The sequence below is a fragment of the Schistocerca cancellata genome, chromosome 2 (genome assembly GCF_023864275.1).
Source record: "Schistocerca cancellata isolate TAMUIC-IGC-003103 chromosome 2, iqSchCanc2.1, whole genome shotgun sequence".
NCBI lineage: Eukaryota > Metazoa > Arthropoda > Insecta > Orthoptera > Acrididae > Schistocerca > Schistocerca cancellata.
Window position 1 is genome coordinate 1113157356 of NC_064627.1, and position 26892 is coordinate 1113184247.

General features: G+C 44.5%; 1 protein-coding gene across 1 annotated transcript in view; it reads left to right on the forward strand.

Moving 5' to 3' along the window:
* Nucleotides 1–5143: 5143 nt before the first annotated feature.
* Nucleotides 5144–26892, forward strand: part of LOC126149995 (protein yellow-like) — a 180919-nt gene continuing 159170 nt past the window's right edge. The window contains exon 1 of the mRNA XM_049915845.1: nt 5144–5309. Coding sequence (XP_049771802.1) covers nt 5189–5309 — 121 coding nt within the window. The 5' untranslated portion in view covers nt 5144–5188. The remainder of the gene's footprint in view (nt 5310–26892) is intronic.

Below are 26892 nucleotides of genomic sequence, written 5' to 3' on the forward strand. Positions count from 1 at the left end.
GATTTCTGCCTAGTATTAACTGAGTGAAAGGTGCTAACTCTTGAGCCGGCCGGAGTGGCCGAGCGGTTCTAGGCGCTACAGTGTGGAACCGCGCGACCGCTACGGTCGCAGGTTAGAATCCTGCTTCGGGCATGGATGTGTGTGATGTCCTTAGGTTAGTTAGGTTTTAGTAGTTCTAAGTTCTACAGGACTGATGACCTCAGCAGTTAAGTCCCATAGTGCTCAGAGACATTTTTTTTGATAACTCTTGGGAATAAGCTAATATTGCTAACAACAAGCGACATTAAAGAAAATATATACTGTGAGGGCAATGTCAGAATTCCCAGACTATTGAATAGGGGTCGACAAGAGGTTCTCGAACTTACACCACATATAGCTCGAACAGCCCGTTTTTGAGCCAAAAATACCCTTTTTGAATCAGGAGAATTACACTGGTCAAAAAATTTCAGGACAATACTATTGTAACCTCCTGGACCAGCTACAGCTAAAGATAACGATAAAAGGCCAGGTTTGGAGACAAATAAAGTCATCTTTCATCAAGACAACGCGCGTCCACACAGAACTGTTGTTGCCGTGGCAGAATGACATGAACTAGGATGCGAATTGTTGCCACACCCACCTTTTTGGCCTGATGTGGCTGCATCAGACTTCCATCTCTTCGATGAGCTCAAAATTTTCCTCGGTGGAGGGAGATTCTCTTCAAAAGAAGAAATGACAGCCTTAGTTGACGGGTATTTTGTAGGCCTGAAGGAATCTAATAATCGAGATGGGATCAGTGTTGGAACGTCGCTGGACCAAGTACGTTAGTGTACCGGGAGACCAGACTAAAAAAATAAAAAAGTTTCACTGAGGTAAGTCGTTTCTTTCTATTCCACCCTGAGAACATTTCAAACTATCTTCGTAAGTTTCAGTCCAGAAATTTACGAAGGGGTATTTTTGTGTGGTCACTGAGCGCAACGAAGACGACATGAGTGGAGGGAAGACAGGCAGAGCGAGAAACTCTCGTAAGTGTCAACCCAGATATTTACGACGGAACAGTTTTATGTCGTCATTGGGTGCAATGAAGACGACGTGAGTGGAGGGAACACAGATTAGATTAGATTGGATTAGTACTTGTTCCATGGATCATGAATACGACACTTCGTTATGATGTGGAACGTGTCAGGTTAATAAAAGGTGTCCATACAAGATATTACATTACACAAAATATTACATAACACTTAATATTTTTAATTTTTTTGTGGGGGTTGGGGAAATTACCCGCTTACTATATCCAAAAATTCATCTAATGAGTTGCCATTAAGAAAATCTTTTAATTTCCTTTTAAATGCTATATGGCTATCTGTCGGACTTTTGATGCTATTAGGTAAGTGACCAAAGACTTTTGTGGCAGCATAATTTACCCCCTTATGAGCCAAAGTTAGATTTAACCTTGAGTAGTGAAGATCATCCTTTCTCCTAGTGTTGTAGCCATGTACACTGCTATTACTTTTGAATTCGTTCGGATTGTTAATAACAAATTTCATAAGTGAATATATATATATATATATATATTGTGAGGCTACAGTGAAGATCTCTAGCTCTTTAAATAAGTGTCTGCAGGATGATCTGAGATGAGCTCCAGCAATTATTCTGATTACACGCTTTTGTGCAATGAACACTCTTTAACTCAATGATGAGTTACCCCAGAATATGATGCCATACGAAAGCAGAGAATGAAAATAGGCGTGATAAGCTAATTTACTCAGATGTATATCGCCAAAATTTGCAATGACCCTAATAGCATAAGTAGCTGAACTCAAACGTTTCAGCAGATCCTGAGTGTGTTTTTTCCAGTTCAACCCCTCATCAATGCATACACCTAGAAATTTTGAATATTCTACCTTAGCTACCGATTTCTGATCGAACTTTATATATATATATTAATGGTGTCATTCTATTTACTGTGTGGAACTGTATACACTCTGTTTTGTCAAAGTTTAATGAGAGCTCATTTGCAGAGAACCACTTAATGATTTTCTGAAAAACGTCGTTTACAGTTTCACCAGTTAATTCTTCTCTGTTGGGTGTGATAGCTATACTTGTATCATCGGCAAAAAGTACCAGCTTTGCATCATCGTGAATGTAGAATGGCTAGTCATTAATATATATTAAGAACAGCAGAGGACCCAAGACCGAACCTTGCGACACCCCATTCTTGATTGTTCCCCAGTTTGAGAAATCACCAGTTTTTTTTTGCATATTATGTGATCTGCTTATTTCAACTTTCTGCACTCTTCCAGTTAGGTATGATTTAAACCATTTGAGCACTGTCCCATTCATACCACAGTACTTGAGCTTATCCTAGAAGTATTCCATGATTTACACAATCAAAAGCATTTGATAGATCACAATAAATCCCAACGGGTGACTTTCGGTTACTCAGAGCATTTAATATTTCATTGTTGTTGTTGTGGTCTTCAGTCCTGAGACTGGTTTGATGCAGCTCTCCATGCTACTCTATCCTGTGCAAGCTTCTTCATCTCCCAGTTTATTTCATTAGTGAAACGTGCGGTTCTAGGCGCTGCAGTCTGGAACCGCGAGACCGCTACGGTCGCGGGTTCGAATCCTGCCTCGGGAATGGATGTGTGTGATGTCCTTAGGTTATTTGGGTTTAACTAGTTCTAAGTTCTAGGGGACTAATGACCTCAGAAGTTGAGTCCAATAGTGCTCAGAGCCATTTGAACCATTAGTGAAAGTATATACAGCATTTTCCGTTGAAAAACCCTTCTGGAAACCAAACTGACATTTTGTTAAAACTTTATTTTTGCAAAGGTGTGAAACTACTCTACAATACATTACTTTTTCAAGAATTTTGATTAAGGCAGTCAGAAGAGAGACTGGGCGGTACTTATTGACATCAGACATATCCCCTTTTTTATGCAGTGGTTTAACAACGGCACACTTCAGTCTATCTGGGAACATATCCTGCTTCAGAGAGCTATTACATATGTGGCTAAGAATCCCACTTATTTCTTGGGAACAAGCTTTTATTATCCTGCTGGAAACGCAGTGAATTCCATGTGAGCTTTTATTCTTGAGAGAGTTTATTATCTTCCCAATTTCAGAAGGAGAGGTGGGTGGAATTTCAATTGTATCAAATGGTGAGGGTAAGGCCTCTTCCATTAACTGCCTTGCTTCTTCTAATGAACATTTAGATCCCATTTTCTCTACAACGTTTAAAAAATGATTATTCAAAATATTTTCGACTTCGGCTTGTTGTTTATCAAGTTTCCATTCGCTTTGATGGTGATGCCGTCATCCTGTACTCTTGGTCGCCCTGTCTCCCTTGTAATAACATTCCAAATTGTTTCGATTTTGTTATCAGAGGTTTTAATCTCAGACATGATGCACATGCTTCTGGACTTTTTAATAACATTTCTTAATGTAGCACAGTAGTTTTTATAATACACTACTGGAAATGGAAAAAAGAACACATTGACACCGGTGTGTCAGACCCACCATACTTGCTCCGGACACTGCGAGAGGGCTGTACAAGCAATGATCACACGCACGGCACAGCAGGCACACCAGGAACCGCGGTGTTGGCCGTCGAATGGCGCTAGCTGCGCAGCATTTGTGCACCGCCGCCGTCAGTGTCAGCCAGTTTGCCGTGGCATACGGAGCTCCATCGCAGTCTTTAACACTGGTAGCATGCCGCGACAGCGTGGACGTGAACCGTATGTGCAGTTGACGGACTTTGAGCGAGGGCGTATAGTGGGCATGCGGGAGGCCGGGTGGACGTACCGCCGAATTGCTCAACACGTGGGGCGTGAGGTCTCCACAGTACATCGATGTTGTCGCCAGTGGTCGGCGGAAGGTGCACGTGCCCGTCGACCTGGGACCGGACCGCAGCGACGCACGGATGCACGCCAAGACCGTAGGATCCTACGCAGTGCCGTAGGGGACCGCACTGCCACTTCCCAGCAAATTAGGGACACTGTTGCTCCTGGGGTATCGGCGAGGACCATTCGCAACCGTCTCCATGAAGCTGGGCTACGGTCCCGCACACCGTTAGGCCGTCTTCCGCTCACGCCCCAACATCGTGTAGCCCGCCTCCAGTGGTGTCGCGACAGGCGTGAATGGAGGGACGAATGGAGACGTGTCGTCTTCAGCGATGAGAGTCGCTTCTGCCTTGGTGCCAATGATGGTCGTATGCGTGTTTGGCGCCGTGCAGGTGAGCGCCACAATCAGGACTGCATACGACCGAGGCACACAGGGCCAACACCCGGCATCATGGTGTGGGGAGCGATCTCCTACACTGGCCGTACACCACTGGTGATCGTCGAGGGGACACTGAATAGTGCACAGTACATCCAAACCGGCATCGAACCCATCGTTCTACCATTCCTAGACCGGCAAGGGAACTTGCTGTTCCAACAGGACAATGCACGTCCACGCGTATCCCGTGCCACCCAACGTGCTCTAGAAGGTGTAAGTCAACTACCCTGGCCAGCAAGATCTCCGGATCTGTCCCCCATTGAGCATGTTTGGGACTGGATGAAGCGTCGTCTCACGCGGTCTGCACGTCCAGCACGAACGCTGGTCCAACTGAGGCGCCAGGTGGAAATGGCATGGCAAGCCGTTCCACAGGACTACATCCAGCATCTCTACGATCGTCTCCATGGGAGAATAGCAGCCTGCATTGCTGCGAAAGGTGGATATACACTGTACTAGTGCCGACATTGTGCATGCTCTGTTGCCTGTGTCTATGTGCCTGTGGTTCTGTCAGTGTGATCATGTGATGTATCTGACCCCAGGAACGTGTCAATAAAGTTTCCCCTTCCTGGGGCAATGAATTCACGGTGTTCTTATTTCAATTTCCAGGAGTGTATTTGGCTGTTTCAGGGTCATTACTCTTTCTTGTTGGTAGACACAGTTTGCAGAAAGAGTGAGAGACTCCCATCAGCAGGAGCACTTCACGAGGCGGCGTCGGGACTTGCTGTACAGTACAGTACAGTACGCTACCGCGGCGTGGCGTGACGTACCCGCCCCCGCGGCGTCAGCGCGGCAAGAGGGGGAGGGGCCGCGTCGCCGCCCTCTCCGCCGCAGTTTGGCTGGCCCGGCGGCGACAGCCGGCAGTGCGTGCCCCAGCTCCGCCGCGGCCACTCCACAGTCCAGAGCGCAGCGCTGCTCAGCACGCCTCAGCATGGCCCTCGCGCAGTCGGACTTCCCTCACTGGTTGGCCGCGCCGCCAATCCTCCACGCTCCGGCCTTCGACTCCGCCGCCACCTTCCCGGAGTTCCACAACCAGCTGCATCAGCACACAGGTCGGTTTCTGCCACTGTCGAAGCGTCCACTTGTGCGAAGCGTGTTCTCATGCTCTTACGGTGATCTCGTGTACATGTTGGACCATAATGAACGTGTTGGAATTACGACCGCCCCATATTTTAGGCCGAGCAACGGCCTTGCCGCAGTCGATACACCGGTTCCCGTGAGATCGCCGAAGTTAAGCGCTGTCGGGCGTGGCCGGCACTTGGATGGGTCACCATCCAGTTCGCCATGTGCTGTTACCATTTTTCGCGGTGCACTCAGCGTCGTGATGCCAACTGAGGAGCTACTCGACCGAATAGTAACGCCTCCGGTCAAAGAAAACCATCATAACGACCGGGAGAGCGGTGTGCTGACCACACGCCCCTCGTATCCGCATCCTCAACTGAGGATGACACGGCGGTCGGATGGTCCCGATGGGCCACTTGTGGCCTGACTACGGAGTGCTGAGTGCGTATTTCAGGTCAGCATTGGATACTAGGCGACACTGCCCGCTCGCGAGACAGATGCACTCTCAGCGTGTACCTACTCAAGATTGGCATTTGTTCCCAGGATTAGTGACCCACATAACTAACTACATTATTACGGACTGTCGAAGCGTCCACTTGTGCGAAGCGTGTTCTCATGCTCTTGCAGTGATCTCGTGTACATGTTGGACCCTAATGAACGTGTTGGAATTACGACCGCCCCATATTTCAGGCCGAGCAACGGCCTTGCCGCAGTCGGTACACCGGTTCCCGTGACATCACCGAAGTTAAGCGCTGTCGGGCGTGGCCGGCACTTGGATGGGTCACCATCCAGGCCGCCACGTGCTGTTACCATTTTTCGCGGTGCACTCAGCGTCGTGATGCCCAATTGAGGAGCTACTCGACCGAATAGTAACGCCTCCGGTCAAAGAAAACCATCATAACGACCGGGAGAGCGGTGTGCTGACCACACGCCCCTCCTATCCGCATCCTCATCTGAGGATGACACGGCGGTCGGATTGTCCCGATGGGCCACTTGTGGCCTGACTACGGAGTGCTGAGTGCGTATTTCAGGTCAGCATTGGATACTAGGCGACACTGCCCGCTCGCGAGACAGATGCACTCTCAGCGTGTACCTACTCAAGATTGGCATTTGTTCCCAGGATTAGTGACCCACATAACTAACTACATTATTACGGACTGTCGAAGCGTCCACTTGTGCGAAGCGTGTTCTCATGCTCTTGCAGTGATCTCGTGTACATGTTGGACCCTAATGAACGTGTTGGAATTACGACCGCCCCATATTTCAGGCCGAGCAACGGCCTTGCCGCAGTCGGTACACCGGTTCCCGTGACATCACCGAAGTTAAGCGCTGTCGGGCGTGGCCGGCACTTGGATGGGTCACCATCCAGGCCGCCACGTGCTGTTACCATTTTTCGCGGTGCACTCAGCGTCGTGATGCCCAATTGAGGAGCTACTCGACCGAATAGTAACGCCTCCGGTCAAAGAAAACCATCATAACGACCGGGAGAGCGGTGTGCTGACCACACGCCCCTCCTATCCGCATCCTCATCTAAGGATGACACGGCGGTCGGATTGTCCCGATGGGCCACTTGTGGCCTGACTACGGAGTGCTGAGTGCGTATTTCAGGTCAGCATTGGATACTAGGCGACACTGCCCGCTCGCGAGACAGATGCACTCTCAGCGTGTACCTACTCAAGATTGGCATTTGTTCCCAGGATTAGTGACCCACATAACTAACTACATTATTACGGACTGTCGAAGCGTCCACTTGTGCGAAGCGTGTTCTCATGCTCTTGCAGTGATCTCGTGTACATGTTGGACCCTAATGAACGTGTTGGAATTACGACCGCCCCATATTTCAGGCCGAGCAACGGCCTTGCCGCAGTCGGTACACCGGTTCCCGTGACATCACCGAAGTTAAGCGCTGTCGGGCGTGGCCGGCACTTGGATGGGTCACCATCCAGGCCGCCACGTGCTGTTACCATTTTTCGCGGTGCACTCAGCGTCGTGATGCCCAATTGAGGAGCTACTCGACCGAATAGTAACGCCTCCGGTCAAAGAAAACCATCATAACGACCGGGAGAGCGGTGTGCTGACCACACGCCCCTCCTATCCGCATCCTCATCTAAGGATGACACGGCGGTCGGATTGTCCCGATGGGCCACTTGTGGCCTGACTACGGAGTGCTGAGTGCGTATTTCAGGTCAGCATTGGATACTAGGCGACACTGCCCGCTCGCGAGACAGATGCACTCTCAGCGTGTACCTACTCAAGTATGGCATTTGTTCGCAGGATTAGTGACCCACATTACTAACTACATTATTACGGACGTCCAGTATACGTCAGAAACAAACGTCATACCGTATGCATCACAAGCAAGCAGAAACAGTGCTTTCCATTCAGTTGCGACTGATGCAGAATTGCAGTAATTACTTTTGTAGTCAAATAACCAATGTGCTAACAACAATGATCAGTGTTAACTGCTGTTGTGTGAAATTCAGTCTCAACAGATGAAGCCGAGGCATCTGTGGAAGAAGAATCAGAGTGTGTGAGATGTGACATACGAGTACAGGATGTTTCGTATGTACTTTTTATATTCGGCACTGTCATCACACTTGGTAGTTGGCAACAAATGCGTTTCCTCTTTTACACAGCAAATACAGGGGAAGCGAACAAATTGCTGTATAGCAGGGAAACCATTAATCTCCAAATATTGGTCGTACTTACACTAGTATTTACTCTACTTTTTTTTTTTTACACATTCAAGCATTTTGTAAGGGGAATTTGGATACATAAATATACAAGATGGTCAGAAACAGTGTGAAAAGCTTGTAAGGGTGTTGCAGGGTAGGTTGTGCTGAGAAATAATTGTTAAGAAAAAAATTCAGTCATTGCGCCGTTTCCGATTTAATTAGATTTGAAGCCAGTCAGTCCGTTCGTTGCGCCCGCAAATTCAAGCAGCTTGTCAGACACTGCCTTGTCATCCGTGTTCTTCGTTTGTTATCCTCAAACCTGATGAACGTAGCTTTTGCTCACCTAGTTTAAATTTATCCTTTCCGAAATTGGTACATTTTAAGTAATAATCAGGATCCGAACAAGTGGTAAATCACGCACCAACAGAATGTCTGTGCATTATCGCATTTTAGCGCATGCTAGTGCTTGAATTTGCGCGTGCATCGACCTGGTTGACTACTGCCAACGTTAATCTAATCGCAATCGGTGCAGCTTACAGAACTTTTTTCGTAACAGTTATTTATCAGCAGAATCTAACCTGCAACACCCTTACAAACTTTCCAGACTGTTTCCCTGTTTAGACATAGTATGAAGGGATTTTAAGGTTAAATACAACCGACGACGAGGTTTTTAGTTAGAATGGAAGCTCGGAATCGATGACTGTAGCGAACCAAATTGGTTGTGTGCTTTCAAATAAAATATTTAGGGAAACCGTGGAGAATCTAAATCTGGATTACCAAACATGGATTTGAAACCCTATATTCCTGACTTTCATCTCTCAAGCGCCCCCCCCCCCCCTCTCCCGAATTCAACGTTGTGCTCCGTCTCTAATAGTCTTGTCGTGGATGGGACATGGAACCAATCTTCTTTCCTTCTTACTTCCGTGATATTTCGTGAATGGATGCAGACAATGCAAAAACCTACGTTGATAAGTGATTTCATTCGAACAAGAGAGACCCTCCAGTAACATTAATAGATGCATACCTTTTGTCTCTCGAGATACAAGAACTGCAGGCTTCATTTGTAATGGAACTAACGGTATTAGCCGACTGTATGTTTGTACTGGAACATTTCGCTGAAATAAGCGGCTAGAGAGTCGTTTCGATACGTGCTGCAATATCTGTACGTGACAACAGAAGTTAAATGCATTATGCTAGCAGCTTCAGCTGTCTCGTTTAGAACAATTTTCTGCTTCTTTCGCGAAATGAATCGTTATGCCACGTACTTCTCCTGTCCTGCAAAGTGTGTAACTGAGGCCTGACGTGGTACCAGTCCGGCATTCACCTAGTCGGATTTGGGAAACCGCCTAAAAGTCACATCCGGACTAGTCGGCACACCGACCCTCTATTCGGGACTGGGGCACCTTTCTGAATCCCGGAGGCTGTGTGCTAACACGCGCACCCGTCCGAGCGGGTCTCTGTCTGCCTACGACTGCTATCCGTACATCGTACTCATCCCGCTAACTGGAATCTCGTGTTGAAGACCTTGCTATCAACTGCAGAGGGAAGCGTGGTCATTTTGTTGTACAAAGAATATAACCAAAGACTAATGTATGAGAACCAATCTCACTGGACAACACTTAACTTGGTACAATGATCTTCAGCTCGTTGGAATAGCTAAGAAATGCATGATGGTGGAATAAATAGGAGAAAATATCCTGTGTGACACTCAATAAGAACAATAAATATCAGCCTCTGGTATTTATCTCTTCGATTAGTAGTCTTACGGCAGCACTGAGGACGAAATGAAAAAAAAAATTAAATGTATAAAATCACTGTCCGGATGAGTGAATAGAAGGACAATATTTCGAGGAAGAATGCTGGGTACATCTACTACAAATGAGATAAAGAGAACTTACGAAGTTCCCGACCGACACAACCTTGCCTAGTGACTCGTCTGTCATATTTTCGACTTCTGCTCCAAAGAAATAAGGTAGAAATTAACGTTTTGTCTAAGTCGAGGGAGAGGGTCATTAGAGATGGAGCTCATACCCGGTTGGACAAGGTTGATAGGGAACAGCGACCATGGCCTTAATGAAGAAATCTTCTCAGTATATTACTACCACAAGCTATAGATTTCTGTATATTCTTAGAACACTAACAGTTTTGTTTAGCCATTTTTTCGTTTGTGATCCTCTAAAAGTGACCGTGTCGCAGAAACATTATAGGACTGGATGCAGTCTGTATTTATAAATTACGACTTTTTCTCAGTGAAGAGAGAATAATAAAATCGTAAATAATCGTAAGCACTTACCAAAAAAAAAAAAATGCGCAAAGAATTAAATTAGGAGTACTTTTAGTTTATTTTGGAATACCTTCATAAAACGTCGAGCTGGAAATGACAATCTGTTCAATCATTTAATGACTATTCTACAAACAGAACAGTAAGTCAGTCAAAAAGAGTCGCCCCTTACTACCGTGAGAAATTTTGTTTTCACATATGGAATAAAAGAAGGACTCCTGAAGTCACAGATGCAACATGTTTGAGCAAGAAAACTAAGAAGAATTCGGGTTGATTAGTGTACGGGGGTATTTAGAGCTCTAAAATGTGAGTCGTCGAAGAAAAGATGACTTTCTTCTCGTGAACGACTATTGTAGAATTTTGGCAATTAGTCTTCGACATCGTTTCTGAAACGAATTGTTACGTAATAAGATTAATGCAAGGAACGCAAGAATACGAAAAGGTATTTTAAGGCATAAGAGGAGTAATTTTTATGTTACCTGATTTGTGAGTGGAAGCAGAAGCGGAGATATTAGTAGTGCTACGAAGAAATCACTTCCAAACACTGTCCAGGAAATCAGAGAGTGTGCTGCAATGTCTGGATGTAAATACAACAGCCTTTATTGTTTTGCCAATGAATTCGAGAAGTAAGGCACTAAAGCAATTACAAATGGCTCAGATGGCTCTAAGGACTATGGTAATGAACATCTGAGATCATCAGTCCCCTAGACTTAGAACTACTTAAACCTAACTAAGGACATCACACACGTCCATGCCCGGGGCAGGATTCGAACCCTCCGATCGTAGCAGCCACGTGGTTCCGGACTGAAGCGCCTAGAACTGCTTTGAGTAGGTCATGAACTTTTTTTTGGGAAGGAGAGGGGGGGGGGGGTGTAGAAACTCAACTCATTACGACGGATGAATGTGCAGATGATACAAGTATTATTAGTGCCCCTAGGAAGATGAATTCGTCTGTCCTGGGTCAAAAGTGAAGAACAAAATGAAAAAATCTTAAGTTTCTTCGAAGCTCAGTATTTCAGAGTTGTACCTATAACGAAAGATGATAAAGTGAATCAACGCGACTCAGCAGTAATGATATAGTGGCGATAGGTTATAGAACATAAAATGAATTGGCGAATAAGAAACTTTTCTTGAATATATTTGTTTTATCTTTTTTAAAAAAACATCCTGTATAGTTGAACAGAATGGATAATTTGTAATGACAATGATCCCAACTAGTATTTAAAAAAATCGATTTTTAAATGCAGTTGCACCTGTGTACACATTAGCTTTAGATTAACATAAACAGAACTATCTTTTTGCTTATAGCTGAGTACCCGGCATTGTGCAGTTATGAATTTATTCCAGTCTTCTGTTATTTCATCTCCTCCTTCCTTTCTCTCTCCACGTTATCACGCTCACCTCAATAGGAGACTGGTGGTTCTTAGACCCACAGTATTTCTTTCCAGATTGTAACTAATATATGTACCAAATTTGCCTGAAATCGTTCAAGTGGTTTAGGATGAGCTTTTTACACGCGGCTTTGCCCACGTACGCACATTTCAAATATATTTCACATGTATTTTTTATTTAATTGTAAACGTTTTGACCTGTATCTCTAGGAAATTTCGCCCTCCAGTTTCACTTTCACGCAGCTCAATGTTTATGACGTATCACGTGAACTATGTGTCGTACACTGTTCCAATTTTGCAGGTACATCCAGTGGTATACGTGCCAACTGTCTCCGAAACGTGTTGTGGGTAGAGTTAGTAGTAAACAAGTAATAAATTAAAAAGTCATACATGATGCGGTAGTTTTTCACGAATCTCATTGTTTATGACGTCATATTTTATGAATTATGAGTCGTGGAACGATTTATTTTTGTAGGTACATCCAGTGGTGCATGTGGATACTGTCTGAAAAATGTGTTGCGAATTCAATTATTCGTAAAGGAGTAATAAATTAATATGTAATGCTTCATGCAGCGGTTTTACTACACGAACAGTGTAAATGTACTAAGTAATAAACTTTTTTTTTCTCTCGTCATGTTGTGGGGATTATCGGCGAGAAAGTTTCATAAAGATTTAAAATTATTTGTAAAATTTGTTGCAATCCTTTGCATGCTCTCATTTTCAAATACTGGATGAACGAATTATGGTATTTGCGCGTTGTGGTCTGAACTGATTTTTCATCCCTAACCCTCACCTGTTTGATAGGTAGGTGCTTTTTACTCCCACAACGATTCTTTCCAGACAGTAATCGATATACGTACCACGTTTGGTGGAAATCGATGTAGTGGTTTAGGAGGAGAAGTGGAACATACTTATATACATACATACATACATCTACAGTCTGGTCCCTTCAATCCCACAAACCGCATACATATACACTCCTGGAAATGGAAAAAAGAACACATTGACACCGGTGTGTCAGACCCACCATACTTGCTCCGGACACCGCGAGAGGGCTGTACAAGCAATGATCACAGTACATCGATGTTGTCGCCAGTGGTCGGCGGAAGGTGCACGTGCCCGTCGACCTGGGACCGGACCGCAGCGACGCACGGATGCACGCCAAGACCGTAGGATCCTACGCAGTGCCGTAGGGGACCACACCGCCACTTCCCAGCAAATTAGGGACACTGTTGCTCCTGGGGTATCGGCGAGGACCATTCGCAACCGTCTCCATGAAGCTGGGCTACGGTCCCGCACACAGTTAGGCCGTCTTCCGCTCACGCCCCAACATCGTGCAGCCCGCCTCCAGTGGTGTCGCGACAGGCGTGAATGGAGGGACGAATGGAGACGTGTCGTCTTCAGCGATGAGAGTCGCTTCTGCCTTGGTGCCAATGATGGTCGTATGCGTGTTTGGCGCCGTGCAGGTGAGCGCCACAATCAGGACTGCATACGACCGAGGCACACAGGGCCAACACCCGGCATCATGGTGTGGGGAGCGATCTCCTACACTGGCCGTACACCACTGGTGATCGTCGAGGGGACACTGAATAGTGCACGGTACATCCAAACCGTCATCGAACCCATCGTTCTACCATTCCTAGACCGGCAAGGGAACTTGCTGTTCCAACAGGACAATGCACGTCCGCATGTATCCCGTGCCACCCAACGTGCTCTAGAAGGTGTAAGTCAACTACCCTGGCCATCAAGATCTCCGGATCTGTCCCCCATTGAGCATGTTTGGGACTGGATGAAGCGTCGTCTCACGCGGTCTGCGCGTCCAGCACGAACGCTGGTCCAACTGAGGCGCCAGGTGGAAATGGCATGGCAAGCCGTTCCACAGGACTACATCCAGCATCTCTACGATCGTCTCCATGGGAGAATAGCAACCTGCATTGCTGCGAAAGGTGGATATACACTGTACTAGTGCCGACATTGTGCCTGCTCTGTTGTCTGTGTCTATGTGCCTGTGGTTCTGTCAGTGTGATCATGTGATGTATCTGACCCCAGGAATGTGTCAATAAAGTTTCCCCTTCCTGGGACAATGAATTCACGGTGTTCTTATTTCAATTTCCAGGAGTGTATTTTTTAAAGAGTAACTGCATGTCATCATCTTCATAATAGTCAATGCCGGCACTCGTAAATATGTTGCTGTAGAATAGGACTCCCTCAGATTTCTCCATTCAGCCACACGCGTGCAGTGTTTCCTTTCGTGTTCTCTTATGTCAGCTAACTGTCTTCCATTAGGGCGTCGTCTCGGTGTTTTCTTATCTATTGGTTTGCAAAAAGGAACCTCCATCTACCGTCCATTCGCGTAAAACTCGATAGATGTGGAAAAAGTTAAGAACTGAATTAACAAAAGAGGTGCATCTCTTGGAAACTTAATTGGATACTTCAATAACAATGAACTAGAGATATACCGCCTACAATTATTTATGCTTGCTCCTGTTAAATGCAACCTCTAGTAAATTTGCAGGAACGCCCCTACTTTGTTTCCTCAGTTTTATTTAATAGCTACATTTTTAAAAAAATTTTTTATTTTTTGCTAGTAACTTAATATTTATGTGAATACATTAGAGTTGTCCAAGGAAAATACTAACTCAAGTCTCTTCTGCATGGGTAAAGCAGTGGAGGGGGGGGGGTTGGGTTATTTGGGGGAAGAGACAAAATGGCGCGGTCATCAGTCTCATCAGAATAGGGAAGGAAGTCGGCTGTGCCCTTTTCAAAGGAACCTGAAGCGATTTAAGGAAATCAGGATTGCCGAACACGGGATTGAATCGTCGTCCTCCCGAATGCCAGTCCAGTGTGCGAACCACTGCGTCACCTCACTCGGTGCATGGATAGTGGACGGTATGAACATCCATATTTGCATAAAGAGGTTATGGGGCGAAAATACTCTTCGTGGACCGCAGCAGCTACTGAGATGGTCGCAATCAGTTTTTACCTCTTTGGTGAGTGACACAGTCTCATGACTACTGCATCATAGCCTGAGATTACGTACGTAGTTTCTCACGTTCTAAAATTCCTCACAGTTTCATTCCCAGTGGGTGCAATCTTTCTCACAGTAGCCACATTACGCTTAATTGAATCTAGAGAACATCACTCGAGGGAGAAACGGCTCGCTCCGTTCATAGTGTTAGCTAATAACCTAGACCGTAATGTATGAATCATCCAATTACGTGGGGTCATTATGAGTATTGAATATCTAATTCTGATCTGAAAGGAAAGTACGTATTCTAAGAAAATCTTAGCATGTGTGAGTCACTTACAAACGAGACCTCTTACAAACTTTTACTTCACGAACGGACTTGTGCAAATTAGGCTTTAACCGCATCCTGTATAACGTTCACATTTCAAGCTGAAGTCTGATGTGTGTAATACGGTATTTACCTGTTAAAACTTGTAGCTGTATTGCCTGGTACTAAGTTAGGACTAGTTTATGGTATCACGAGCCCTTTGCAGAATAGGTGTATGTAACCCGGTCGCACTTTTTTTCCCTACACGGCTTGCAATGTCATTTTTCAGAATCAGAGCTCTAATCATCACTTAAATGCATTCCATCTGCATGTCGACATTGAGAGGAGTGTTTCAGACTGTGGCCAGCTCGGCTACAAGACTACCAAACAACATTGCTGTGCCCGTCGTTGCGGCCACCGTTATTTCATTTCGCGCTAGGGAATAAAAATGTCCATCTTGCTCCTCTGACTATGGCAAGACGCCAAGCTTTCACTGTCACCACATGCCGAAAGGTACCTCGAAATAACAACCACTGGCAATAATTCCAAAAGAGATTGTGAAGGAGCGTACTCCGTCGCAGAGGCGAAATGCTAATTCTCGAAACAAAGCTCAGGCTGGATAATTACTACGGAGTAACGTTCTCTCTTAAATGCGAGTCCAGCAACGTACGCAACAGAGTTTCCGTGAAATTTGGAATGTTTGGGAGAGGCCTTGCCAATGCTTTAAGGGGAGCCGGATGCACCTGTGCTGCCCATGTTAAAATCACTAAGTTTGAGGAACATTTATGAAAAAACTACCAAATAGAAGAATTTGAATTTTTTTTACGTATAGAGTGGTTTAGTGTTGCAGTTATGACAGAGGGATTTTGGAGTATCTTTTCTAGTTTCCTTCCAATTATTTTTTTTATTAATTACCCAAATTTTTTTACAAATAATTGCTTTATAATTAAACTGAAATGAAACTACTGAACATATTGCCAAATGGCTGTGTTACAATGTAAGTTTGACCACTACGAGTGCTGTATAAAAATTTCATCTCTCTAGCTTGAGTGGATTTTGAGAAAATGTTCCTTATATTCGAAAAATTCTAATTTACGGGAAATGGCTGTCAAAGTTTCTCAATACATTCCTGCACTATAGAATGGATTATCAGGGTCTTCTTCTTCATCCTCCAAAAGCTTCCCCCTCTGTCTTCTTTTCTGGCCTGTTGTTCCATCATACTTCATATGCCTTTCTCTTCTTTCTGCTCCTCTTATCCTTTCTCTGTTAATATTTCTTAGTGCTCGTACAGTGTTCACCCCAGCTGTAACTCCTAATGGCTTCAGAACTTCACACTGTTCCCTTGGTTGCAGGTTGCTATTGCATCATAAATGCCAAAGGGCAGTGTTTTTATGCTTACAAACACCCTTTTAGGAATCACTTTCCAAATCAAATTGTTTACGCTCTCATTAGGATTCTGCGTCTTTCCGTGTAGACATTTGTGTAACAATTCTGGCTGTGCTAAGTCATTAAAAATTGGTTTTATTGCATTTATCACAGCTGCTGGCAAACCATGTTTGTGATCATAGTCCTTTTTTGCATTATATTTGCACCAGGAATCTTTTGGGCACAGGCTGTGTCGAGGGTATTCATTGGAAGAGGCCGTATGAAGGAACAATGCCCACACTGCTTTTCGCATGTCACTAACATTACTAGTATTTTGCCTTATAGCATACCCATAGTATCTCTGTAGACGTTCAATCACCTTATCAGTAAGCCTGCCTATCCCTCCTATTGTCTTTCCATCGCTGAGCTTACTTGAACCCAAAGTTTGTTTGAGCCTCTTAGCGCTTCATTTGTCACAGAAAACAATGTAGCCAACCTCTCACACTCGCTGTATGCGTAACATACGGCGCTGTATGCGTAACAGGCCGAGAAAATCCCAAGCAGTTCGCCAGGAAGTCACGAGAGGGTGTTAGATGCTTTCAGCGGCCGCCCATTTCCTCTGCAGGCGTGGGGGAAAATGGTAATAACTCCACTTCTAGGGTGAGTAGAACAATAATTCAAAGTTTACATAAAGAGGAATGTTCCAACTAATTTTCGGTAGCAAAAAAAAATCGTAATTTTTTGGATTTGACCACCTCCGGCTCCCCTTAAATAGCTGATTGTGAAATAAGCCTGGACAGCACAATCGGTCACAGTGGTGCCCTCGGAAGACCAAGTTCTGGGTTCGTGTCCGGTCTGCCACATAGTTGTAATGTGTAATAAAGTTGATGTTATTTCCCAGGCGGTATTTTCTCAATTTTTTATATTATTTATTATGATTAAGGTCCTTAAGTATCGTTCCGTGAAGCAAAGGACACACTTTTTTTGTCCTACGCTCCTCTTTTGTTCTTATGACCCTTGATAGCCTCATAAATTGCTTAGCCACCTAGTTGTTGGGTATACACTTCGCTTTCCCTTTCCGCCACCACAGCCATACGCTTCTTACTCCGGATATATGTCAAACCCAGCTGCTCTTCTTGTCCCGAACCCCTTCTGGGGTTTTGATATTTGATTGACCCCTCTTGTTGTTGCTCTTTGTCGTATTGTGCGATACTAAGTCGGTTTTTTAGAAAAAACACAACAGCATCACTATCGTCATCAACCAATTGGCATGCGCTGATGGATTGAGGTCTCTTTCAAATTTCTTCATACATTACAAGGTTCAGGTGTGACTATCCTTGTTTTTCGTGCAAGTGTATAATGTCATCTATCCATCTACTAGATCATCTACTTGGTCTGTTCGTATCTCTTTGAATCCATCATAGGACTTCCTTGCTCCATTTGCTTTAGTGTACCAAAAACACTCCAGACCATTTTTATTCTTCTATTTATTTATTTCGTTTTCATACAGTCGTTGTCTTCAATAACCCCAATAGAGAAAGTCTGTCAACCCATCCTGAGACATAATTCGTACAATTTTATCTTAGATCTGTTCATTTTAAAGTTATCGTAATTGACTTTCAGTCCTAGTTTAAATCTGAAGACGGTTTTTTTCCCAGCACCAGATGCTAAAAATAGAATGTCATCACCAAACGATTATTATTCAGATTATTTCAAGTAATACGTATTCAATAGAAAAAATTTCCCGCATTCTCAGACATTATGTTTATTTGGTCACAAATCGACTTTCGGCGTCTTCAGGTGCCGACTGAATGTGGTAAACACAGATATAATGACGTGCGACTTACACATATATTGTATACACAGGAGAGACAAAATGTATAAAAATGGTGATATGTAGAGTGTACTACATTTTTTGTCGGGCAGAGGTAGTTACATTAACTAAAAAAGGAAACAAAGTTTTTTGTGTGAAAGTATGTTCAGCAATTGATGAAAAGTAATTCTGAATTTACAATTTCGATCTATCATTTACGACAGATACTTAATTTAACACAGAAGAAAAAGAAACTTCAGTTTGATCGTTTAATTCTATGCTGGGATTCAGTGACACATGTTTATTGATTTCTAATATTTGCAGCAGGATCATCTTTCTGCTTTGCTTTACAGAATGTATAACATCACATTCTACACGATATGAGTGGCTTTCCGTTAAAATGTGATCGGTAAAGTTGAATCTTTCTTTCTTAATGTGCAGCTTCAGTCTTGTTCAAATAATGTAATTGCCAAAACTCTGCCTGACTGATGAACGTATACTTTTCCACAGTGCTTGTAAGTGATTGTACACTCCTGGAAATTGAAATAAGAACACCGTGAATTCATTGTCCCAGGAAGGGGAAACTTTATTGACACATTCCTGGGGTCAGATACATCACATGATCATACTGACAGAACCACAGGCACATAGACACAGGCAACAGAGCATGCACAATGTCGGCACTAGTACAGTGTATATCCACCTTTCGCAGCAATGCAGGTTGCTATTCTCCCATGGAGACGATCGTAGAGATGCTGGATGTAGTCCTGTGGAACGGCTTGCCATGCCATTTCCACCTGGCGCCTCAGTTGGACCAGCGTTCGTGCTGGACGTGCAGACCGCGTGAGACGACGCTTCATCCAGTCCCAAACATGCTCAATGGGGGACAGATCCGGAGATCTTGCTGGCCAGGGTAGTTGACTTACACCTTCTAGAGCACGTTGGGTGGCACGGGATACATGCGGACGTGCATTGTCCTGTTGGAACAGCAAGTTCCCTTGCCGGTCTAGGAATGGTAGAACGATGGGTTCGATGACGGTTTGGATGTACCGTGCACTATTCAGTGTCCCCTCGACGATCACCAGTGGTGTACGGCCAGTGTAGCAGATCGCTCACCACACCATGATGCCGGGTTTAGGCCCTGTGTGCCTCGGTCGTATGCAGTCCTGATTGTGGCGCTGACCTGCACGGCGCCAAACACGCATACGACCATCATTGGCACCAAGGCAGAAGCGACTCTCATCGCTGAAGACGACACGTCTCCATTCGTCCCTCCATTCACGCCTGTCGCGACACCACTGGAGGCGGGCTGCACGATGTTGGGGCGTGAGCGGAAGACGGCCTAACGGTGTGCGGGACCGTAGCCCAGCTTCATGGAGACGGTTGCGAATGGTCCTCGCCGATACCCCAGGAGCAACAGTGTCCCTAATTTGCTGGGAAGTGGCGGTGCGGTCCCCTACGGCACTGCGTAGGATCCTACGGTCTTGGCGTGCATCCGTGCGTCGCTGTGGTCCGGTCCCAGGTCGACGGGCACGTGCACCTTCCGCCGACCACTGGCGACAACATCGATGTACTGTGGAGACCTCACGCCCCACGTGTTGAGCAATTCGGCGGTACGTCCACCCGGCCTCCCGCATGCCCACTATATGCCCTCGCTCGAAGTCCGTCAACTGCACATACGGTTCACGTCCACGCTGTCGCGGCATGCTACCAGTGTTAAAGACTGCGATGGAGCTCCGTATGCCACGGCAAACTGGCTGACACTGACGGCGGCGGTGCACAAATGCTGCGCAGCTAGCGCCATTCGACGGCCAACACCGCGGTTCCTGGTGTGTCCGCTGTGCCGTGCGTGTGATCATTGCTTGTACAGCCCTCTCGCAGTGTCCGGAGCAAGTATGGTGGGTCTGACACACCGGTGTCAATGTGTTCTTTTTTCCATTTCCAGGAGTGTATATACACCATTCTATGCCAAGGGTTACAGTTTGTCATTGCTATTGAATAGAAAGTTTGACATAGTGTTGGTATTATAAAATGCAAATCGGTAGTTGCGAGACTAACTTTTCAACGAAGTTATCTGAAATTTTTGCCATTATATGGAATGATGTACCAGTTTTTGTAACTACTGACTGATTCCTGTCTGTTAGCGTACAGAAGTGGTGTTATTTTACGCATTTCAGTTTTTTCGAAGTATTTTAACAATAGGGCAGAGCTACAGCCATTAATGAAAGCGTTATGTTTGTTGATCTGTACATCTGTCTGAAAGGCAGATTCAGCTAACGTAACAAATATATCAAGCACCGACGGAAAATTCAGTTGTCTAATTTCCTCGTTTAGATATATGAAAACTTCTCTAGTGCCGTTAGGAACAGTTTTAGCGAAATGAAATATCATTTCGCGGATCCTCGTGGAATTCTGATTATCTCACTGCCCAAATCAAGTTTAATGGGACTTTGCTTCTATATTCAACACTACAGTAGTGTAGGTAGAATCAATGTATTTTTGTAAGGGCTGTTAGTAAAGATTTTGTTAAAATACAGTAATTTTCTCAAAATCCGTTAGTCAGAAGAAAAGTGGTAATTCATATTCACTGCCGTGTTCTACAGTTGCATTCACGACTTTCAAATGGCTCTTGGTGTTCTGCCTACTTTTAAATGCAGTTTGTTTCTTTACCTGGATAAACCCTTTGTATCTTCCATCAGTTTGGTGTTGATTTCAGTAAATATCATGTAGATTGCAGGGAGGAGGCGGAAAGATTTATAGATTGTGTCTTGACCGTCTCCATGCTTGTGAATTACAGCAACTGTTCCGACTTTGGAGGCGTATTCTTCTACCAATTTAATGTAAGTAAATTTTCATACTCCTATTGTATTACTTTTCCTCCAGCATTACTCATTTCCGCTTAAACATCAGCATCCCCTGGCCTGTTTCTGTTCTTCATTCCTCGAGTGGCCTTGGAGCGCAGTATTCCCGGCCCGCGCCAGTGTGCTCGTGATGTGGGTACCTGGGTATCGTGTCCACCAGAGACAGTACCCAGAGGAACGAGGGGTTCTCCAGTCTGGGGGCTGATGGGTCGTTCTTCCCCTAATCCTCCTAAGTGAGATGTGATCGGAGCCTGTTTAGCTGACTTAAGGGCCTGTGATTTCCCACGATGACCGATGTTTCCTGACACCTACTGCAGAAAAAATTCTAAGGCCCCTACCAGGAAGCAGCATCTTACAGAGGCGCTGTAGTTAGGAGCATGAAGTAGTCAATGAAAATGCCCACATTCTGCTACTGGTTTATGACTGAATGGAATGCGTAAATGCTAAATGTGGTGTCACCGCCAGACACCACACTTGCTAGGTGGTAGCCTTTACATCGGCCGCGGTCCGTTAGTATACGACGGACCCGCGTGTCGCCACTGTCAGTGATTGCAGACCGAGCGCCGCCACACGGCAGGTCTAGAGAGACTTCCTAGCACTCGCCCCAGTTGTACAGCCGACTTTGCTAGCGATGGTTCACTGACAAATTACGCTCTCATTTGCCGAGACGATAGTTAGCATAGCCTTCAGCTACGTCATTTGCTACGACCTAGCAAGGCGCCTTTATCATTTGCTATTTATCTTGTGATGCATACCTCACGCCAGCCTGCGTGAGCTTAAACGTGTGCCTTTCGGCTTCCTCCTCCTAGTGGTTTGGCTGTCTTGCCAAGTCACAACAATAAATGATTTCATGGAGCAGTCTGGCGCTCACGAAATGGAGGAGTCTGTCTGCGACGCTCGTGTAGTGAAGAAGTCGTATGCTTTCTGAAACGGAGGAAGTGACCTGGTAGTGTGTTTCAGAAGTTAGGAGAGAGTGATCCTTGTGATTATATTTCTTGCAGTACGGAAAATTGAGAGATTCCTTGCGTGGGCGTGGATTTCGCGTTGAAGTTTCCGTTTCTAGGCGAATGTTAACTTTAACTGAGTGTTAACGTGCGCGTTACGCGATTAACCTCGGGTCACAGACCCAGTAGCTGGCTGTGGGTCGTGGTTCAGCGAACGCAGCGGACTTGGCGAGGTTTAGTAGAAGCCAATAACATCGCGCCGGTGGGGAGCGTTGGCGTGGGGGAGTGGAACGTGGTGGTGGCTTTACTGGACAAATATTAGTGTCATTTCATGATTTATTAATAAAAACGCTATCTGAACATTGCAATTTCTTAATACAGCAATTTCACCATAGTTGATCGTAGCACAGTTTAATCTCCAGATATATTTCATGACATTCGGCAATAATAAAACAAATATTTCATTTTGCAACTGGTAGTAAAAAATATTGTGCAGTAGTCTTTCATGCACACATAAAAAAAACAACGCTCAGTCATATACAGGGTGTAACAGTTAGGTGCAAATTTTTATATGTGGTATCTTAATATGTACTCACATCAGTGTGGTGGTTTCTGTTCTCTGCCTTGAACAGTCTTCCCACAAACACTTTATGACCTGACGTTTTGTGCATGATCGTATTGCAACACTATGTGGATATGTGGACTACGCCCTTTCGGTATAGAGCAATCGCTTTGCGTCCATGTGATCACTCTTCAGCACCTGACCTGCTGCCTAGGAGAAAATAAGCTTTAATGGATTGCTTTTGTCACATGTACTTGGAGGTACTAACCAACCTAAAAACACATCACTTGCAATGGCTATAATTATTGGTCTGCAAATGACATAAATAACGATTTCATGTTGTTTAGTATAGCGTCCTCAGTCACCAATAGAAATATCTGCACTTTCACCTGTTACGTCCTGTGTGCACTATCAATACACAACCGTTCACCCAAGGTTATAATAAAACTGAATACTGGTGACCGGTTTCGAAACAAGTAAGGTAACAACAGGTACTTAAATTTAGAACAACATAAACTTCGTTAGTAGTAGTATCCTCTCCTTAAGAATCGCGTAAGACATTTACCAGTGGTTATCAGATTCTTCAAAACGTAGATCTTCAACACGAAACTCTCTAAAAATATACATGACAAATATAGATCAGTTAGCTGGTCTAGCATTGAGCTCTTGACATACCCTTGGCGCAAATGGTGCACTAAACCTTAGATAACTGAATGGTGGCAACATTGAATCAATAACTTTCACGTATATTGAGCACTGTCTTACACAATCTCGGCGCTACTAGCTCAGAAAATAATTAAAAGCAATCAAATGCGAGCGAGCTTCAGAAACTTAGGTCTCAATAAAAAAAATCACGGTCCTTTGCGTCACTGATGCGCATGTGTAAGCAAAAGACAAAAGAAACGTAACACAAATTTTGAAAGAGGACAAACGAGAAAGCATCTTGGCACTCAAAATGGGCTCCTCACTTATACAACAGATCAGTTCCCTAAGATGCACAGTTTAACGCCGACACAACCTCACACAAAGAGGTAACGTTAACTCAACTCAAACGAATGACACAAACATGACGTAAGAGACAACTAAAACGACAGTACTGTAAATGACTGACCAAAACAATGTTGCTTGTTACTCAGAGACATCTACGTCTACCTCCACATGGATACTCTGCAAATCACATTTAAGTGCCTGCCAGAGGGTTCATCGAACCACCTTCACAATTCTCTATTATTCCAATCTCGTATAGCGCGCGGAAAGAATGAACATCTATATCTCTCCGAACGAGCTCTGATTTCCCTTATTTTATCGTGGTGCTCGTTCCGCCCTATGTAGGTCGGTGTCAACAAAATATTTTCGCATTCGGAGGAGAAAGTTGGTGACTGGAATTTCGTGAGAAGACTCCGTCGCAACGAAAAACGACTTTCTTTTAAAGATTTCCAGCCCAAATCCTGTATCATTTCTGTGACACTCTCTCCCATATTTCGTGATAATACAAAACGTGCTGCCTTTTTTTGAACTTTTTCGATGCACTCTGTCAGTCTTACCTGTTAAGGATCCCACACCGCGCAGCAGAATTCTAAAAGAGGACGGACAAGCGTAGTGTAGGCAGTCTCCTTAGTAGGTCTGTTACATTTTGTACGTGTCCTGCCAATAAAACGCAGTCTTTGGTTAGCCTTCCTCACAACATTTTCTGTGTGTTTTTTCCAATTCAAATTGTTCGTAATTGTAATACCTAGGTATTTAGTTGAATTTACGGCTTTCAGATTACACTGATTTATCGTGTAACCGAAGTTTAACCAGTTCCTTTTAGTACTCATATGGATGACCTCACATTTTTCGTTATTTGGGGTCAACTTCCACTTTTCGCACCATTCAGATATTTTTTGTAAATCGTTTTGCAGTTTGTTTTGATCTTCATGATCAACCAAATGTCTGCCCAGCGACATCACCGAACTACTGATCAACGATGCTTTCTGCAAAGAAAGAAAAAGTTGCTCAAACACAAAGTAAATACGCGTTACGTACCCATCACACTGCTGTACCATCCTAAAACAGTAAAAAGGAAAACAGACTATACAGCGTCTAACAGAAAAGAACACACAGTGAATCACAACAAACGAACCGTGACTTCATTCCGGTGATTACTGGCTTGACGACTATCTATAACTCTTCCAAACACAGCTGAACACCATGCTAACATGATCCCGTCACTTCCGCATCCACACCAATCTGAATGTGACAGGCGAGCATCAACCCCGGGTGCTGTCTGTCCTCCATACACGGCAGCAACAAGTAGCAGTCGTTGCCCGTAATTTCACTGCATCTGTCGGTGCGTTGCACTCCGTACATGGCAGTGAGAAATGGCAACTCCGCGAAAGCCATCTGGGAGCGTTACTCCATAAACAACAACGAGAAGTGGCAGACAAACAGCCTGTATTTGATGCTAGTAGCTTGGCACTGTTTTCATCGCTCAGCGGTTGTACCTCAATGGCTGCGGCACACAAACTAGCGGCTGCTTAACACCCTCCAGCAGAGAGCGTGTTCGCATCTCCTCCTTGGCCACAGTTAACATTACCGCCAACCGCACTCGCGGCTCGAAGACTTATAAGTAATAGAACAGAGTGTGTTGTCCTCGGCGGCGAGTCTTCATCAGAGACATTGCTATCGCCACGACTGGGCCAGGGAAATGTGATAAAACCGCTGTTGTTGTCTGTAAACAAAAATTATTTGGCGAACACGGTGGACAGTAACTGTAGGAAGGTACAAGACGACTTAGAGAAAATTTCCAGTTGGTGTGATGAATGGCAGCTAGCCCTAAACGTGGAAAAATTTAAGTTAATGCGGATGAATAGGAAGAACAAACGTGTAACGTTCGGTTAAAGTATTAGTAGTGTCCTGATGGACAAAATCAAGTCTTTTAAGTATCCGGGCTTAACGTCGGAAAGCGTAAAGGTAAAAAGACGAGGGCTAGTAGAAATCCTTGGGTAACAGAAGATATACTGAATTTAATTGATGAAAGTAGAACATACAAAAATGCAGTAAATGAAGCAGACAAAAAGGAATACAAACGTCTCAAATGGCTAAGCAGGGATGGCTAGAGGACAAATGTAAGGATGTAGAGGCTTATCTCACGAGGGGTAAGATAGATACTGCCTACAGGAAAATTAAAGAGACCTTTGGAGAAAAGAGAACTACTTGCATGAATATCAAGAGCTCAGATGGAAACCCAGTTCTAAGCAAAGAGGGGAAAGCAGAAAGGTGGAAGGAATATATAGAGGGTCTAGACAAGGGCGATGTACTTGAGGACAATATTATGGAAATGGAAGAGGATGTAGATGAAGATGAAATGGGATACTGCGTGAAGAGATTGACAGACCACTGAAAGACCTGAGTCGAAACAAGGCCCCGGGAATAGACAACATTCCATTACAACTACTGATGGCCTTGGGAGAGCCATTCCTGACAAAACTCTACCATCTGGTGAGCAAGATGTATGAGACAGGCGAAATTCCCTCAGACTTAAAGAAGAATATAATAACTCCAACCTCAAAGAAAGCAGGTGTTGACAGATGTGAAAATTACCGAACTATCAGTTTAATAAGTCGCAGCAGCAAAATACTAACGCGAATTCTTTACAGACGAATGGAAAAACTGGTAGAAGCCGACCTCGGGGAAGATCAGTTTGGATTCCGTAGAAATGTTGGAATACGTGAGGCAATACTGACCCTACGACTTATCTTAGAAGCTAGATTAAGGAAAGACAAACCTACGTTTCTAGCATTTGTAGACTTAGAGAAAGCTTTTGACAATGTTGATTGGAATACTCTCTTTCAAATTCTGAAGGTAGCAGGGGTAAAATACAGGGAGCGAAAGGCTATTTACAATTTGTACAGAAAGCAGATGGCAGTTATAAGAATCGAGGGGTATGAAAGGGAAGCAATGGTTGGGAAGGGAGTGAGACAGGGTTGTAGCCTATCTCCGATGTTTATCAATCTGTATATTGAGCAAGCAATAAAGGAAACAAAAGAAAAGTTCGGAGTAGGCATTAAAATCCATGGAGAAGATATAAAAACTTTGAGGTTCGCCAATGACATTATAATTCTGTCAGAGACAGCAAAGGACTTGGAAGAGCAGTTGAACGGAATGGACAGTGTCTTGAAAAGAGGGTATAAGATGAACATTAACAGAAGCAAAACGAGGATAATGGAATGTAGTCGAATTAAGTAGGATGATGCTGAGGGAATTAGATTAGGAAATGAGACGCTTAAAGTAGTGAAGGAGTTTTGCTATTTGGGGAGCAAAATAACTGATGATGGCCGAAGTAGAGAGGATGTAAAATGTAGACTAGCAATGGCAAGAAAAGCGTTTCAGAAGAAGGGAAATTTGTTAACATCGAGTATTGATTT